Source organism: Passer domesticus, chromosome 2 (genome assembly GCF_036417665.1).
Source record: "Passer domesticus isolate bPasDom1 chromosome 2, bPasDom1.hap1, whole genome shotgun sequence".
NCBI lineage: Eukaryota > Metazoa > Chordata > Aves > Passeriformes > Passeridae > Passer > Passer domesticus.
Window position 1 is genome coordinate 9,201,527 of NC_087475.1, and position 17,903 is coordinate 9,219,429.

At 39.7% G+C, this 17,903-nt stretch overlaps 1 protein-coding gene across 2 annotated transcripts in view; it reads right to left on the reverse strand.

Moving 5' to 3' along the window:
* The window catches only part of LOC135293332 (cytochrome b-245 heavy chain), a 31,895-nt gene that overhangs the window by 5,339 nt on the left and 8,653 nt on the right, over nt 1-17,903 (reverse strand). For both annotated transcript variants that reach the window (XM_064407359.1, XM_064407358.1), the window contains exons 3-12: nt 15,705-15,800; nt 14,189-14,299; nt 10,709-10,793; nt 9,622-9,767; nt 8,652-8,842; nt 5,046-5,175; nt 4,055-4,147; nt 2,460-2,713; nt 2,015-2,177; nt 1,051-1,197 (exon numbers count right to left, since the gene is read on the reverse strand). In XM_064407359.1, the coding sequence (XP_064263429.1) occupies nt 1,051-1,197; nt 2,015-2,177; nt 2,460-2,713; nt 4,055-4,147; nt 5,046-5,175; nt 8,652-8,842; nt 9,622-9,767; nt 10,709-10,793; nt 14,189-14,299; nt 15,705-15,800 (1,416 nt within the window). The remainder of the gene's footprint in view (nt 1-1,050; nt 1,198-2,014; nt 2,178-2,459; nt 2,714-4,054; nt 4,148-5,045; nt 5,176-8,651; nt 8,843-9,621; nt 9,768-10,708; nt 10,794-14,188; nt 14,300-15,704; nt 15,801-17,903) is intronic.

The following is a 17,903-nucleotide window of genomic DNA, read 5'->3' on the forward strand; positions in this document are numbered from 1 at the left end:
GTGTTTTGCAAGGAAAGCTAAAACTGATAAAATCCTGGCTATCAGTGTCTACCCCTTCCTTCTCACCAGACTGGGTGATCTCAAGAATTAAAGCTAGGAAACACTGAACACAGAAATTAATTGCAGGGTTTTTTCAATTAACAGGTTTAGTCTAAGAACTCTAACATAGGACTGCAAATTACAAAATCCTTTCCCTTCAAATAAAATAGCATGACTCCCTTGACCATAATGAAATCCTGCCAGTTTGTTCTCTGGAAGGTTTGATCCACATGATCTTGCCTGTGTAACTTCCAGCTAGACCAGCTAAGTCAAGAAAAGCAAGGAAGAGAAGATATGGTTAAAGGCATAAGTTCAGGCCTTACAGAGTTCTGTAGCCCTTTTATATGAGACAAAAAAAGCTCCAGGTAACTTTATCTCCAAGGGAAAAAATGTGGGACTTTTCTTCTTTCCTTTTTCTTTTTTTGATGTTGCATATGTGATAAATTCCTTGCTGCTCCCCCTCCCTGTCTATCTAGCTGAGCTTTGGGCACATGGGGCATTTTGCAATGGTGAGATGAATGTAATATAAAACATCACTAAAAGTAACAGAGTGAGAGCCTTTCCTGACTCAATCTCACATTCTCAAGCCTCTGCTCCTTTGCATCCCCACAGCAACCTACCAGCACAGGACCAGAGAGTTCATGAGTCCTGAAACAAATATGCTGCTGTGGTTCAAGCATTGTGCATAGGCTTCCCTGGTTCCTAAAGCTCTTAATTACATTCTTTAGGCAGCTTCAGCTGTTTTAGAGACTCATACATGGTCAGCTGAGGTTCCTCCTGTGAACAAAGCCTGCTTGCCACAGAGCACAGCCAGAGGAAACCAGAAAGGAAATCAGTGCACATGAACAGCTGATGCCATGTAAATTCTGATGGATAACACCTGTCTGCATTCAAAACCTCTGGGAGCCAGATGGATGCCCAAAATAAAAGACCACTTGAATAGTTATGAGAACAAATTTTCTAGCATTAACCTCAGTTTTATGGCAGTGATATCCCCCAGTGTGTGGTTACCTGAGTTTCATCCCAGCCTGTAAGGTAGATATTATAGCTCAGAAACTCTGCATTGTTCCTCTCCTGCATTTGAGCCTCCAGAGATTGCAAGAGGTCAGCAAACCATTCAAAGGCATGAGTGTCCCTGCAAAGCCAGTAAAAATAAATCTGGAAGAGACAAGAATGAGCTGTCAGGGGATACAGGCACTTATGTTTTCCAGGTTTATGTCTGCTGACAGAATTAGGATTATAGACTTCTGGTAAAAAATGTCCTGAACACTTCAGTAGATGGTTAGGATGGTATTAAAGCTATTCAGGAATTTTGATGCTGGGAGGGTTATAAAGCTGAATAACTGACTGCAAGAACAAGGAAATATCTTCTTGTTTCTCTTCCACATTTTTAATTTGCAATGTTTCCCTACTTATTTCCTTGTAAAACAGTTTGTTAGGACATAAATAAATGATTTAGTGGTGAACTCTCTTTCTGTGTGCTGGCAGGCAAGGTAAAGTAGGCAAAAAACCAGTTCTGTTCTCTGAATATGACCATAACTGCAAAGTGTGACCCCTCTAGAAACACAGGGAATTTCCAGGGGCAGGAGGGGAGAGGAGGATGCTTCCATTGCTCTTCTACTTATGAAAAGCCTTTCTCTTTGTGCTGGGGGAAGGAATGTAATATTTGCCCAGCCTGTATTAGTGCCTTGAACTTTGTGTTTCTCAAGTAGATGAACACCATTTCCACAGCAACTGGAAATCCCCAGGGCCACAGTCAGGACCAGCATGTGTGATTTGGCTTGTTGGCTATTTGTCCTTTCATTATATTTTAGATCCTCCTGTTTTCCTCCTGCTAATCTTGAGAGGCAACAGGACTCTTCCTTCTTTTAGGACTCATGCATGCCTGGAGCCAGATCACCTTTGCTGTGCCTGCTTTGATTTGGGCACTTGGCCCTTGACCAGTTACAGGGGTCTGGGAAAGAGGACACAATACCTTCTTGAGCTTTAGGTTGGTGGCATCATGGCAGTATTTGTACCAGACAGACTTAAGGACAGATGCAAAGGGGGTGACCCCTATTCCAGCTCCAACCAGCATCACAGTTTCATAACTGAACACATCCTCACTTGCTGTTCCAAAGGGGCCATCCACAGCTATCCTGGAGTTGAAAGTATGCTTATTAAATCAGTAGTGAATATTTCTTAACACCATTTAAAATGACAGTTAAAACATATTTGTCTGCTACAATGCATATTTGGACTGAATATTAGTCAGCAAAAGGAGACGTGGAGTTGATAGAAAAAACTGTAAAGAGCCAACTAAGACCCAGATCTGTGTCACCATTTAATGTTTATATCACTGGTGCCATCAAATTGCTTGAGCAATATTTAAACTGCCATAGGTGTTTTTTGACTTTACCACGGAGATTCTTTGTACATACTTGGGCAACTTCCATGCCTCCTGGAATTCTTGTTTATCACAGCCACAGGCATTGAACAAGCCCTCTGTCCAGTCTCCCACAATACGGACGTGAATGCTGAAGTAATCCTCTTCTGGAGCAGAAGTCAGTGTAAATGGATGCCATTCCAGTTTAGATACTGCTGGACATTTGACAAAAATGTATTGTCCAACCTCCATCTTGAAGCCTTTTTTCATCATCTGGAGCTCAATTGTCTTGAAGGGATGAATGACCACCTACAGTGAGAAGGGCAATGGGAAAAATAAGGAAAATAAAATGTCTGTCTTCACTGATGTATCTCACTGACATATTTACATCCACCATCACTGGCATTATCCTCTGCTATGAGAGCAAGGAAAGCAGGTGAAACTTTCTTCCCAGCAGAGCTGAGAGTGAGCAACAGCACCTGACAGGCAGATGAAAGCCTGCAGAGGATGCTGATGTTTAGGTTGAAGTATTTTCTCACACCACACTTGCAGTCACTCCAAAGGGCACAGGCCAGGCTGGCACATCTTGTAACACATCACCAGATCTGTGAGTGCAGATTGTTAATTCCAGATGGTCCTTTCCCAGTAGCACAGAGCACAGAGCTAATGGGCCTGACTGTATATATAGGGGAAAAAACACAGGGCTGTCCTATTGGATATGATATTGGATAGGTAGTACCTCAGGAAATGGATGTTTTATTGTTTTAGTTGGGTGGGACCTTGGCTATTCTTTAGAAACAATCTTCTAGAACTAAAACCAGTAATTCTGTCACTCTAATTTTTAATCCAAAAGTTGTCTGCCAAAGTTATTTTCATTTTTCAGAAGAGGGAGAATCAAGTCTCTCTGTGTGTTAATTTGGGTATTAACTGTGGCGTTTAGGATGGTGAAGGAAATTTTCTGCCAACAGGCCACAAAAGAGACACCATAGAAATATAGTCTACAAGTGGCCCACAGGATATTTTGGTAAAATTATCAAAAGCACACAAATATTTAAGAGCCTTCCAACGTGTCAGCATCATTATAAAGCAAGGTAAATCACCTAGTGTCATCCCCAAACCCTGCTATGATTTGAACAGGGTGTGTCCTCAGGATGCAGCACTGTGCCATATGAAGAGATTACACTGGGAAAGACCAGGATAGTTTTCATAAGTTTGAGCTTAGTTCTTTGCTAATTCAGCTATCAGAATTTCAGGATCAGTGTTAATATCTCTGCAACACACCATGGGAATGGAAGCTCAACATTAGATTTGGATACATAAATAAACATGCTCTTAACTTGTTTTCAGGGGTCATTTGTTCTGTGTCTTAAATTAGCCTCAAGTCTATGGAATTTCTGTACTGTGAATTTTTTTCATCCAATACAAAGAAACTTCATTTATTTCCTAAGATTCATTCCTGTGCCTTAGCTAACTTCCTCCTCTTGCTCACTTTTAGAGGCTACATTTGGATGTTAGATGTTGGCATCATGACAGCGGTCAGAACATTCCTCCCACTGACAACTTGGGTATGTAGGAGCCTCTGCCTTTGCTGCACCATTTGGAGAAGAGGGTGATGCTTTGCCTGGTGTTAAGTGCAGCATCAGCACTTACCTTTGTGATAACAACCTTCTGCTGAGACCTCCAAAACCGCACCAGCCGCTCACACAGGTACAGAAACATGGGACCTACCACCCACTTCCATGTCTGTGAGCAGAAGAAAACAAGTCAGATGGTGAAGATCACAGAATCATAGGAAGGTTTGGGTTGGAAGAGATCTTAGAGATCATCTAGCTCCAACCTCCGTGCTGTGGACAGGGACACCTTCCACTAGATGAGATGACAACTTAGATCAAATCAAATCCTGGAAATTCTATAAGCAGAGGTGAAGTTCAAGTAATCTGTGTTCTTTATTAACCAGATTAGGGAATCCTTAAGATATATGACAGCTTCAAAATTCTGGTCAGAGGGGGAATTTCTTTCTCTGTTGACTGTTGCAGCTGGCTTTTTAGTTTCTACTAGAGTTACAGCAAGGTATTTTCCCGCAAGTAATTTTGTCTCTGTTTAAAAAAGAATGTAACAAAGTGAAATGTGGTATTAAGGTATTTTTGACTCAGGTCTGTATTACTACAGGAAAATATGTGGTGTCTGTTAACAGATCATTCTGAAATGTGAAAGAAAAAACAGCCTGGTTAGTCAATAAAAGCTGAAGTTTCAAATTCACATTTCCAGGGGTGTTATTTTCTTGCTAACGATCATTAGTCCATTAATAATGTTAAACTATTTATTGTGAGTATTATAGCACTTTCTAGATATCCCCAGCAGCCATTACTTTGCAGTTTACTTTTTGGATAAAAAGTTCTCAGATACCAATTGCTCTTTTGTCTGTCAACTGTGCTTATTTTACAGCATACTGGAAGTGTGTAGTTTGTCTGGAGTCCCTTTCTGCTTACAACCCACCATGCCCAAATCTCTTGCTTCATGCAAAGAAAGCTGCCACTAAAGAGTGCTGAGGGTTATATGGTTGGTCTTCTATGCAATTTAAGAAAAAAAGAAAACTGTAAGCATTTCCAACTGGATTTACACAGAAGGGAGCTGTTCTTACCATAGGAGGATTCCCTGAAAACTGGGGGATTGGACAAGCCTCAGTCTTGCCCCAGTGAGTGAAGTTCTTGTAGCAAATCTCTGGGTTGTGTTCAGCCAGGCTTTCAGCTGTCTGTCCCCGCACAATACGACTGGGAAAAAAGTAAAGATCATGAAGGCAATGAAATTAAAATGAAAGTATCTGTTCCTTATTGTTATTCTATTTATGTACTACTATATTTATATGGAGTTGTCAATTTCTGCACTGCTACAGCTTTGGTACAGATTTACTGCTCTAATCTAACCACAAAGTTACCATTAAAGAAATAGAAATGGGGGATGGGGAAGTTTGTGGGATAAAATCCTTATTTCAAGATTAGGTGAGGAACTGACAGTTATGCCCATTACCACTTCCAGGATGTGATCACAATTAGAAAGTACTATTTTTTTCTGAGTTATCCTACATTTTTTCCTCAATAGAAAACCAAAACAAACAAACAAACAAACAAAAAAAAAAAAAAACAAAAAAAACAAACCCCAAAACAAAAAAAAACCAAAACAAAAATCCCAAATAACCAAAAACCCAAAAACCTTACCAAAAGACAAAGAAAAAAAAAAACAAAAAACAAAACCTGGAATGGACAAAATGGACAAGTAATCAACTTGCTACTGACCACTACAAAGATTATTTCTGCAGTTTATTTTAGAAATTTGGAGATCCCTTTCCAACACACATTCTTCCTTTGGCCCTTCCTCTCCCTCTAATGCTGTGGAGCAGCTGTTCAGGTGCAATGAATAAATATAGATGCCTTTGACACAAGCAGCTATTGCAGCTATAGCTGCTTGCATCAGCCAATTATTTGGCCTCAATATTCTTGCTTGGTTGGTTTTTTGTTTATTTGCTTGTTGTTTGTTTTAGTATAAAGTATATATACTAACCCAGAACAGCTGTATTTCCAGTAGCAAAAGTGGTGCAGAGAGGTAATTTCAGTTTCAAGGGGCAAAAACCTACTCTTTCTCACTATTTCCTGCCTCTGTCTGGAGTTCTGCCAACCTCAGGATCTTAGTAAAAAAATTCAGATTAAGATCTGTTGAATGTTCCCTAGAAACAGTCTGCTTCTGATCAGGCTGGTCAGTTTTATGCCAGTGTGATTCTTTGATATCTTCTCCCTAGGACTTCTCTTTCTGCTTTTCTAGCTCTGTGTCTGTGAACTAGACAACATTTCTGATATTTCAAAAAACCCCATGGTACCTAAGCCATATGCATGCCTAACTTTGAGTGACAGATTTTTCAGAGGACTGTTACAAAACCTCTGCACAGGGTTGAGAGATATTGCTCATAAATATTACTAATAAACCTCTTCTTCATTAAATGTTTGATTAACATCCTGTCTGAAAAATAAAGGGAAGCAGTGACAGTGTCCCAGCAGCATCACGAGTTGCAATTTGCAGGAACATCAGCAGTTACACTTCACTTCCCCACTAATGACAAGGGGTTCAGCTGAGCCACCTCTGGGATGAGTTACAGGAACAGGAGGAACCCATTTCCCCCACTGCCCACCCCATTGCTTAAGGGAAAGGGGCCTGGGAGTTTTTGTGTTGTTCTATGCTCTTTCAAGGTTTGACTATGTCGGTACCCTGTACAAGAGAAAGAAAAACCTTATTTCCCCTTATCAGACAGTGTAGATGTTCTTCCTAGTGCTGTAATTCAGCTTTCAGCAGTATAGCCTTGTAATTACTTCTTTTTTGGCTAAATGTTTTCCTTTAACTCCAAAAGAGTGAACTGCACCTCTGTACCCTCTCCTCTTTACATTTACATTTCCTTATTTTTCCCATTTCACTGGACCAGGTTGCTCAGACTCCAGTCCAGCCTGGTCTTGAACAATTCCAGGGATGGGGCAGCTTCTCTGGACAACCTGTGCCAGTATCTCAACATCCTCACAGTAAAGAATTTCTTTCTAATATCTGATCTAAACCTACTCTCAGTTTCAAGCCATTCCCCCTCATCTGCCACTGTAAATAGTCTCCATCTTTCTTGCACCTGCCCCTTTGATGCTATCAATGACCTTTGACTCAGCTTTCTGTATATACAAAGATGTGTGTTTGTAAAGATAATGAGAATATGTGTGACAGCCTTCTGTCCCCTGAGATAAAATGGCATTTATGCCTCTTCCTAACATGTTGCTTTGAGATTGTCAGCTCATACTCATTCCATGACATCCATCTTTGCACACTTGAGATGCCTTCCATGAGTGTAACAAGCCCATCTCATATTTCTCACTGTATTTTTTCTGAACTCAAAATGTCATTATTATCTTGAAGGCCAAATAAGTGAGGTCACTGAGTTCACAGCTGGAAAGCATCTTTTCCTCTACAGATGAGAATATTCCTATTTATATCTGCTTCGAAAGGATAGCTGAACTTCACTGACAACCACTGCTGCCCAAACCCTTGCCTTTTCATTCTAGTACAATTAAGATGGTGGGAGTACAGTGAACAATGAAGTAAATAAAAATTCAACTTTTATAAAATATGTACTCTGCATTGACCTCTGGAAAGGGCAATGCTTGCTTTCTGATAGCATTGTGTGATAGTTACGAGCAAGTTTGGACATTGTGTCAGTAACTATACAATGTTTGCTGCAGAAAACGTGAAGCACTTGTTTTTTTCCTTCCAGAAGTTTTGCTCAAACCGTTTCCTTGTTGTGAAAGTTGGAATGAACAAATATGCTGGGGGTGATTCCCATCTGCCTTCTATTTTTGTTCTTCCTGTTTTACTTTGATTTCTGTCTTTTTAATGGCACTAATGGACTGTAAGGAAGTGGTTTTGAATAGTCATTTTTGCTGGGCATTTTTAAAGCACACTTTCTATTGCATGTAGGACTTCCTTTAAAATGGGCAATGTAGTGTAATTATGAACTATTTGAGTGTAGCTTAGATACTTGAGTCTCTTTTCTTTATTCACCAGTTATTTTGTTTTATAAAATGGATCTAAAGTTCATTTTCCTAAGTGCTAAAATTGTGTTTGTGTAGTGCTAAAACTGTTTCATTAGGCTTTTAAGTTCATTCAGAAGAAAATATGGAATGAAGCAAGAGCAGAAAAAGATGTTTGGCATTTGAAAGTTAGAAAACTTTAAAAATGCCTATTTCTAAGTTGAAACAGCTAAAAATCTTTTCTTCAATGCTGCTGATATTACATGTTCATCCAAGCCTGAAACATAAATCTATATTACTATCATTTTCATTATCCACTGAAATTCTAGACTCTATGTAATTTTTATACTGAGATCTCATAACATGCATATGTGTGATGCGATTCCTTGTAGAAGGGAAAGGTAAATTAACAATTAGAAACAGAAACCTTGGAAAAGAGCTTTGCAATTAAGATATCAGAAGAAGCTGAGTGATAGAGAGCTTAAGTATGCCAAAGTCACATGAAATCTGTGTGAGGACAGCTTGTTACAAATACCACTGAGAGCTTCTTGACTCTCAGAGCCTCTACTGGCCCATCACTGCCATCAAAAACAACTGCTGCTCAGTGACAGAAGTCCCCATACTCATGTTTGAAGGGGGTTTTAAATAGTAATTCAGTAGTTATCAGATATTTTGTGATAAGTGCAAATACTCACCCAGCACCGTGGATGACAAGGCCAATAAAGAAGATGACAAAGAGATGGTGGGTGTACCAAAATACTTCAAAATATGACCTCCGGATGGTTTTGGTGGATGAGGTGATGATGAGGATGAGGGCCAGTGTGATAACAACCCCAGTGATGCCAGCCAAGTACGTGAAAGCCACATAGAGGCCCCCAATGGGATTCTGTGAAACAATTGCACACCTTGATCTAAGGAAAGTGCTGCACCGAAGCAGAGCCAGTTGAACCATCCCTCACCAAACCCTTAACTTTGTTATCAGTCCTTAAGTGATCTGATACCAAAATCCCAGCTCATTTTTGTTGCACTGCACGTTTACCTTTACTAAGGTAATTGGAAGTAGAGAGAATGCTTTTCCCATGAATTAACACACCAAACATTGTTTCTTACTCTGCAATGGCTCAGCAAGACTGCTTTGGGGAAGGTGAGTACATTTGCACAGCTCTGGTCTTCAGAGCTGTAATCCTACATCCATATTTCAAGAGCTAAATGAAAACTCTCCTTTCCTCTGGTGTTGCACAGCTGTGGGACTTGTAACTCATGCAGAGTTTGGATGCTCAGTGCTCTTCTGAGAAGTAGGGAAGTACTTTCTTTTCTTTTTCCCCACTGACCAGAGCTTAAACCACCCAACTTAAAAACTTTTGCCTTTACTTTTGTGTACCTTTCTGAAAACCATGTCTAAGCCAGAACACTGCTTTACAGGGTATGTTTTTACATAATATTTTAGAATTACTTTGAAATCCTCAGATGGAAAAGTTTAAAGTACTACCAGGGCTCAGCAATGATATTACTGGCAAATATAGAAAAATGAATTCTACAAGGTTTTTCTTCAAGATGGCCCAAAGCCAGGCTGTGGACACCAGAAACAGGCACTCTGCTCAAATGGTTTTATATGATCACCTACACAAATGTAATGATGACCCTTGGGAGTCTGATGTCACTTACAGCAATGGTTTGTCTGAAGAAGTTGACATAGCTTTCCTTTGGTTTGTCTCCAAGGCCAGAAAGCACAGCTGCCAGGGTGCCTTTCTCTTCAACACGGGCTTGCACACTCCACTCCACGTTGAATAAGTGTGCAATGGTGTGAATTGCTAGGAGTGACAGGAAAGGAATAATCACTATTGACCACAAGTACTCGGCGTATTGAGGTAACATCTAAAACTTTGTCACATTTGTCAACTGCTGCTTAAGAGCTCTGCTGCTCTTGCCATCTTCACCACAATTGCAGATCACTGATGCATTTTTCTGTTAAAATTTTACCACCTGTATTTTACAGCTTTTGGGTGAGGAAGGGAAAGAAGCAAAGGGAAAATTTCAGTATATTTTTGTTTAATAAAGGTTTTCAGCAATTCAAGTAGTAGTACCCCAACATATGGGATACTGAAACGTGGAATGGCTTAAGCTATTTATCAGGATCATCCTCATCCATGATTTCTCTAAAAGAACCAAGAACTGAATCTGGATTTATTTAAGGTCACATTTGTTAGTGCTGCTTTGTTCTGCAGTTTTGCTGATAATCATTAGTAATATTCTTGCTGCATTGAATGCATCCAAAAACCTAAACCGGCTGAGCTGTTCACATGAATTCCTTTTTATGTTTTTGTAGGGTAAAACTGTACAATGCTTTTCAAAATTTGAACCACCTCCTATAACCAGGTACTTATTTATCTTCAAAACAGGTCCAAGTTTTTTATATCCTATTTAAAAAAGAATTTTTATTATTTATTTCAGACATGCCAACTAAGAAGTAAGTCTAAACAAGAATTAAATCCAGCGTATCCAGTTCTCAGGACATTGCTAAACACCCTTTATTAAAGTATCATAAATAGTACTGACAGTTCAAAATAAAGGTATTCTTTCTTATCTTTTGCTCTCTGACAGTTGGCACATATCTGGAAACTGATTTAAGCCTTGGCACACACTGACTCCTTTAATGAAATCAGGTCTCTGCCCATATCCAACTTGAATGCCACCTGGATTCCACATAAAAGACACAAGAAAGCAATGAACAAAGAAACATTAGAGCACCAACCAGTGTGAAGGGCGATCATCCAGGCCACCATTTTGTGAAAGGTGAGGTTTCTGTCCAGCTGTCGCCTGATACGGGTAGAGCAGCACTTTGGATAGAAAGAAAAAGGTGTTTGAAGACTATTTGTGTTGTCTGTGCACACTTTTTAAAGGCAGAGACAAAACCAGAAGCCCTGAGCACATTGGTGACATTGCTAGGAAAAAATTAGAATTCCAGAATATAGACAAAAATATTTCCTCCATCTTTCAGATAACAGGAATTCCAGATTATGTTTTAACACATCCCCCTGAAACAAAGTGTTTGATAAGGAGAAAAAATTTAACATCCAGTGTAACAATGGAATATATCTTATCTGTTTTAAATTGTACATTATAAACAAAATGAGGGATTACAGTCTGCCATGGCAGAGTGAATGCTTTGGTAGCACCAGGATCCTATTGTGGTTCACAATCTAGAAACAAGCTGCAAAGTTTGGGTGTAACTCTCTCAGGGAGATCCCACCCCAAATCATATCACCTATGGCAGGGATATGAAGGCATTCCTTCCCCAAAATATTGAGTTTACTTCCCAGGCATTCACTTACAACTTGATTTTGGAGTTACCTAAAAAACCCCAGAAAGGATCTCTGCAGATACAAACCAAAGAAATTAATTCTCAAGAAAAACAAAATAACATTTCATTACTAATGATGATGGGTTCCTAACAGACCCCACATGAACTCTGCTGCAGTCACTGGGAGTTCTCCTAAAACCTTAAGTCCCTGTAAAGCTGACATTTGCTGTCTCCACACAGTAGAAGGCATGACTGTCATGTGCTGTATGTTTGCATTGTGTTTGCTGACTGGATAAGGGAACAAAACACTATGCAAACTACCACAAGTATTTCCTCACAAGAGACAAACACTGGGGCTGCCAGAATCACTTCAGACAATAATAACAACCAGGAGAAATGTGGCCTTTTTGTATCACCTATATTGAGAAACAATTGAAAAAAATATTGTAGAATAAACTGTAGCATAGTGAGGCAGTGCTTGACTCCCCTGCAAAAACCACTTGATCCAAGAAGTGAAAGCCAAGCAATGGCAGAGGGCTCCAGCTGCCCTCAGTCATGTGGCTCATTAACAACAGTTAATACAGCAATGGGCATGCAAAACACAACACAGCTATCTTTGCTATTAAAAAGTTGTAAATTTATTACAAATAACTTCTCAACATGTGATTTCTGGGTGGCAGGATGGAGAAGGCAAGACTTTTCTGTACACTCCCTTTGAACACTGTGTTTGAACAATTCTTTCTTCTTCTTGACCCTAATGCATTGCTGTTGGGAAGGTCAGATCTCTTCCAATAAGTTATTTGACATTTAAATGATTTTTCTTATAGACCCTCACAGTAATTACCTGCAGAGCATAGCTAATTAGAGACAACAGCACAACAAGCATAAGCAGCTGTCCCCCTGTGCTAAGGCCACCACAGCACTGCCAGTGGCTCAGTGGGTTGTGTGTGTTTTTGCTTAAGATCTAAAATTACATCTTTCCTGAGCTGTAGCTTTACTGCAAAAAAGCAACTGGAGTTAAACAAACACCAGCTGTCTAAGAGTCCTATTCTATGCCCCTCCCTGCCCTCCTTGCTCACCCTCAGAGCCCTTTGCTTCCTCATTCCCAGCTGTCAGCAGGAGAGCAACCTGCCAGCAGGAATGGAACTGTATCTCCCTGCCTGGGACTCACTTTTATCTGGGTGTAGCCTGAGTGCCTCTGCCACAGTGCCCAAGGCAGGACTGACTCTGTGCTTTGAATCTGACCCCTACAAAGAGGGACAGATCTTGGTTAGAAAGATCCAAGACCATGGTTAGAAAAGTTGGGTTATGCATGCTAGGAGAGGAGAAGTTCAGGACAAGCAGCACAAAGTCCCAGCTGGAATACAATTCTCAACACCCAGAATCAGGTTTTGGCCTTCCAGTAGTCTCCATCTGTATCCCCAGCTTTTTCACTGCTTAGACCTCAGAAGACCTCTGCCCAGCTTGCTTTCACCCAAACTCAAAAATGCCTTATATGATCATGGGCTCATCATTATTTTCCAGTTGCATTCATCCATAGCAACATTAATCCTTTCTACATTTATATTCATTATTGACTTCTGCAGCCAGAGGAATCAGCTCTGGATTTTGGCTGATACTTGCTGATCTGCCTGGGGAATAACAACTTTAACCCTACAGCTTCATTTACTATCATTTCTCCTTTTACATGAATGGAGGGTATATGGCTGTCTATTTTGTAGCATCTCAGGATCTGAAGGAGTATAGGAAAAGACTGGATGCCTAACATGTATTTCCAATTTTATATTCCTAATATTATTCCTTAGAAAGGCTAGAGCACTGGCCTTGCTCATAAATGTAATTAAAGAGTTTAATGTGGCAGGCACATCTCATTTATTCAGCCACACTCATTGTGAGGATGCATGTACTAGATGGAAGTATAGCCTATTTTGTCTCTGGTTATTTTCTCATTGCTTCATATCCCACTTTCTTCCCTTAAGAAGGACTGTTGAAACATTGCATCTCTTTTATCACTTCCTCTTCTGCTCTGCCTTTTCAGCCCCTGCAGGCTCTCTCATTTGCATTAAGAAATTTATACCGGTTTAGAGATGAAAAACAACTTCTGGGAACTGGTTTTGTTGATCCTGTTTATGTTAAAAGTGTCCAGAAAGAAAGGAAGAATCATTATACATTTGGAAGGACAATAAATGAACTTGAAGAGAATATTGCTTTTTCACTGGACCATGGCCTGCATTGGCTGCATTATTTCTGCTGTAATAGCCAGAAATTAAGATTTTGGCAGTGTGATAGTGCCAGTACTATCATGGGAAGCCTCTCCAGCTGTCACTTAGGATAAGTTGTCCTTTTCTTAATGTCAACTCCTCAGTGCTGTGTATAACATTTGTATTTGGGAGCTCAAAAAAGTCAAAAGGCATGTGAACTATTTCATGTGAGATGGAAATGCAATTCAGACAAGATAGAATGTAATTTATGAGCCAGGTGAAAAAAGTCCCATTCTGAAAGTCTGCAAAAGACTACATTTACCTTAAGGACTGAGCATGCAAAGACAGACGGGCTGGTATTTCCCTCTCTAAGTGGATGTAGCATCAGTGACAAACAGTGGATGTGTGTGAGCACCAACAGCTTCTGCCAGCCAAAAGAGGGACTTTGCATCCAGGGCAGAACCGTGCCCAGGAGGCAGCTGAAAGGGGAGGACTCAAAGGAGACTAATTCAAAGCTAAACTCTCAACAGAGCTCTAGATACCCCATGGGCATTAGACCTCAGTCTTGCTCATAGCCAAACCCCAAGCTTATCTGCTTCTCATAAAAGGACATCCTCAAAATACAGTATATTTGGGGAACTTGGACACGGTTTCTTGGTATATTTGCAAGTCTGTTTAGGTATGAAAGATAATATCTTTCATGAATTTTGAAATTCTTTCCTCATCTTACCGCACTTGATCCTCTGAGGAAGGAGAGCAGGTTTCGACATACTGGCAGCAGAATCAGCATGCAATTGAAATTCAGGCAGGCTGCAGGGGCCCTTGCAAGAGCCAGAGCACGCTGTAATTAGAGAGATGCTGTTATTAATTGCATTACCTAAGACATTATCCAGGGCATGGACAGGCACAGATTTCATTCATGTATTATGTCATAACTGGTAAAGGGTGTGAGATCTAGAGTTCACATTTACACCGTAAATATTCAAAGGAATCGTGCTCTGGTCAAGGCAGAAACACATGTGCAGGCAGAACACACTCCTGCAGACAAACAGACACCTCCTGTTTTCAGTTTTGAATTAAAATGGTTGTATAAAAAGCTGCCTGTCACATTTGGCATTCAACGGGCAAAGACAGGTGCAAATCTAAGCCATTAGTAGAGTTTTGTGTCCCAAGGCTGTAAAGAGTCTGTGGTTTCAGTTGGTGGGGGTTATGGACAGCTTATAAGAGAAGTGGTATAAGTTCTCTGTCAGTAAAAGAGTCTAGGGAAATTTGTTGCCTCAGCTTTTAGGAATCTGTTTCCTTAATGTTGGTCTTTACACCCTTAATTATTTAATATTTTTGAACTGTTTGAAATGAAGGAAAAATGACCATATTAATCAAAATGCAATGAAGGGAAGAAAAATAATATTTACTCTCCTTGCATGGATTGAGACCCTTTTAGGTTTTAGATCAGAGCTGTTTGGGTTTACACTGAGCTCTGCTTATCCAAGCACAAGTCTCTGTGACTTCAAAGGCAACTGCATCATGATTGTAAAGCACAGGATTTGATCCACAGACCAGAAGCTGTGTGCAGGATGGGATTTCAGGCTTTGTAGAATTAAACCATGGCTTAGCAAACTTTCAGCAAAGTGCTGTGCTCGGTAATCTGAAGCTTAGGCTGATTTTTTATGTCTGTGTTGAGGGTTTTAAAATATGTGAACAAATTAATTTTCCCTGTCAATTGGTCATGACCTGTGGTAGCTTTGGAAGCAAGTTTGTAGTAGGACTCAATGCTGCATTAAGCAGTTGGATTACATGGAATAGCCCAGGATCCAGGATCACTGCACTACCTGATTACCACTCACATTCTTGATGAATATATGAATGATGATTGCTTTTCAGAGCCAATATCTTTATAAACTATTCATGCTCTGAAAAATAATTGCAAGGAGAAATGACTGCACAACAGTTCAACGGCAATATTTTATTCATATTTTGCTTAATAAAGTAGCCACAATTAATGCTTAATTTAATTACCAGGAGCATAATGTTAACTGAAAACAGCTTTAGAATGGGATTTCTCTATTTTGTGTACCAGCTTTCTGTTCAGAAGCACTGAACATCTGCCTGCATTCAGTTATCTGCTTGCATGTGACTTCTACATGAGCCTGCTGCTCCAGCCACTAGATCTAGTTTTGATTCAGCTAAAACTATCAAAAACTGCTGTGTGCTCTATCTGTGCCAAAAGAATAATATCTTGTACTTACGCCAAGGAGCACTCTGGTGTAGAAGAATTTTGGTGGGACATCATACACAAGATAGTACCACCAAAAGAGGAAGACATTTAAGCCCAGCCACACAAGCTGAAAGAGAATTAAACAGGAAGCTTACAGTTTGTTGTTAGAAATAATCCATCTGAATTTACACAGTTCAGATAACAGTCAGTTACTTCCCTGCGCTTCTGTTTGTGCAGAGGGATGTACTGCAGGGTATAAAGTTTTCAGCAAGGATGATAGAAATCTAAACAGGCTCTGATTTGTAACCATAGGGTACAGGAATGGCAATAGAACAAAACACAGCAATGTGCAGCTGAAATGTTTTCATAGGTCAAGGAGTTTGGGGTTGGTTGTATCAGGACTGTCATATTACAATTGTTTAATTCTGACTCCAGTTAAATCTCTAAATACCATGGGACTCTTCCAAATGGCAGTTCCACAGGTATGTGAGAGGAAGACTTGGAAGATGTGACAAAGAAGCTTGAGATCTAAATTTAGATGGGCTAAATTACACATAGGGCTGAATTCAAGAAGAGGGTCTGAAGTCAGCCAGCAGGGAATATTCAAAACAGGCCCTTTGGTAGCATGTTGGCTACCCCAAACCAGGATTCTTTGTAGCTGTACTGCATAATTTTCTCACACTTACACACCCTGAGGTGCAGGTTTTTAGGGAAAGACATGTTATTAACTCTTAGGCAGCTACAAGTCCATCTGGCAAAAAAGGTCATAACAAATCTGGATATTTGCCCTCCTGGAGCTGGTTGGCTGATTTCACATCCCATATTGAAACAGATCTGTATCACTGCACTCAGTCTAGGTAGTTTTACTACGTCGTGCATGAAAATAAGAAAGTCTGAGAACTGGGAGAAAGCTGAGAAAAGGTGATATTACAGCTCCTCACCCCTCCTAACCCATATATTTTGCTAGCTCTTTGGCTCAAATAACACTGTAAAAAACTTGGGTTTATTTCAGATCCTTAAAATGTAAATAAATACTGGGAAATGAAAGGACTTCCATCAGAGTAAGGCAGTATATAGGAAATCCCCAAGTCCTCATTAAAACACCGAGCTCATCTCAGGATTAAGTGCTTAGGACACTTATTGAAAGTGACAGTGGCACACTCTTGCAGCATGTTTCTGTTTTGTTGAGGTACAGATCAGTAGGAATTGCATCTGTCCTGTTTCTGTCAAGCACTGGACAACCCTGTGCCTGCTCAGTGTGCAGTAAAGATGTAGAAGCTAAAGCAGAACACTTGGGTAGGGGTTCCAGTGGTCTGTCCTTTCAGCTGCTTTCTTTATAAATATGTCTGTTAGTTTCCTTCCCTACCACCCTCACCTTGTTATAGCTTTGAGGTTCAAAAACCAAATTCCTTATTTGAGCAAAATAAAGCCCTCTTACTTAATAATTTTAATATTTCAGTTCTGGTGGGGGAAAAAAAAGGCAAAAATAAAAGCCAGAATTCATCTCTTGGCAGTTTCAACTTCCTCAAGTCACTGAAGGTGACAGCACACACAGTCACTCCCTTTCAAAGCACTGAAGTACCACAACTATGGGATTATGTTCCTAAATTACAAGGTAATATGCAAATACTGACTGCTCATAGCAGTAGAAATACTTCTTGGAATAAAGATGCTCACATTTCAGTCACCAAAAATATACAAATTCTATGCCTTCTTTTTCTTCCTCTCAATATTTACATCTACTAACAAAAGGTACCCACAATATCTGAACTGCTCTTACATTTTGGTTTTGTATATGTTTTTAATACATATATGTATATATATATATATATACACACATATAAAATATATGTAAAGAGGTATACCTATATGTATATGTATATAATATATGTATAGAGGTATACCTCTAGCCCTTGTGTCACAATGTGAAGTAAAAAAACCCCACTAGAACACAAACTTAATTTTATCCAAGGAGGACTTCCCTGCTTACTTTTTAGCTCTTGTAAATGCAACTGGGATTTTCCATACTTTTAAATCTTGATAAGAATTAATTTAACCTACTTTCATAGCCCCTCTATGCAAACTGTAAACAAATTCAATTCAAATAGTAGTTGTCTTAATAAAGGATTCATGAATCTCTGCTCTCTTCTCCCTTGAATCTGACATTAATAAATATTTTATACCATCAAGACACTGCGCTTTCAGTTAGACCCACTTCTATTCATAAAAG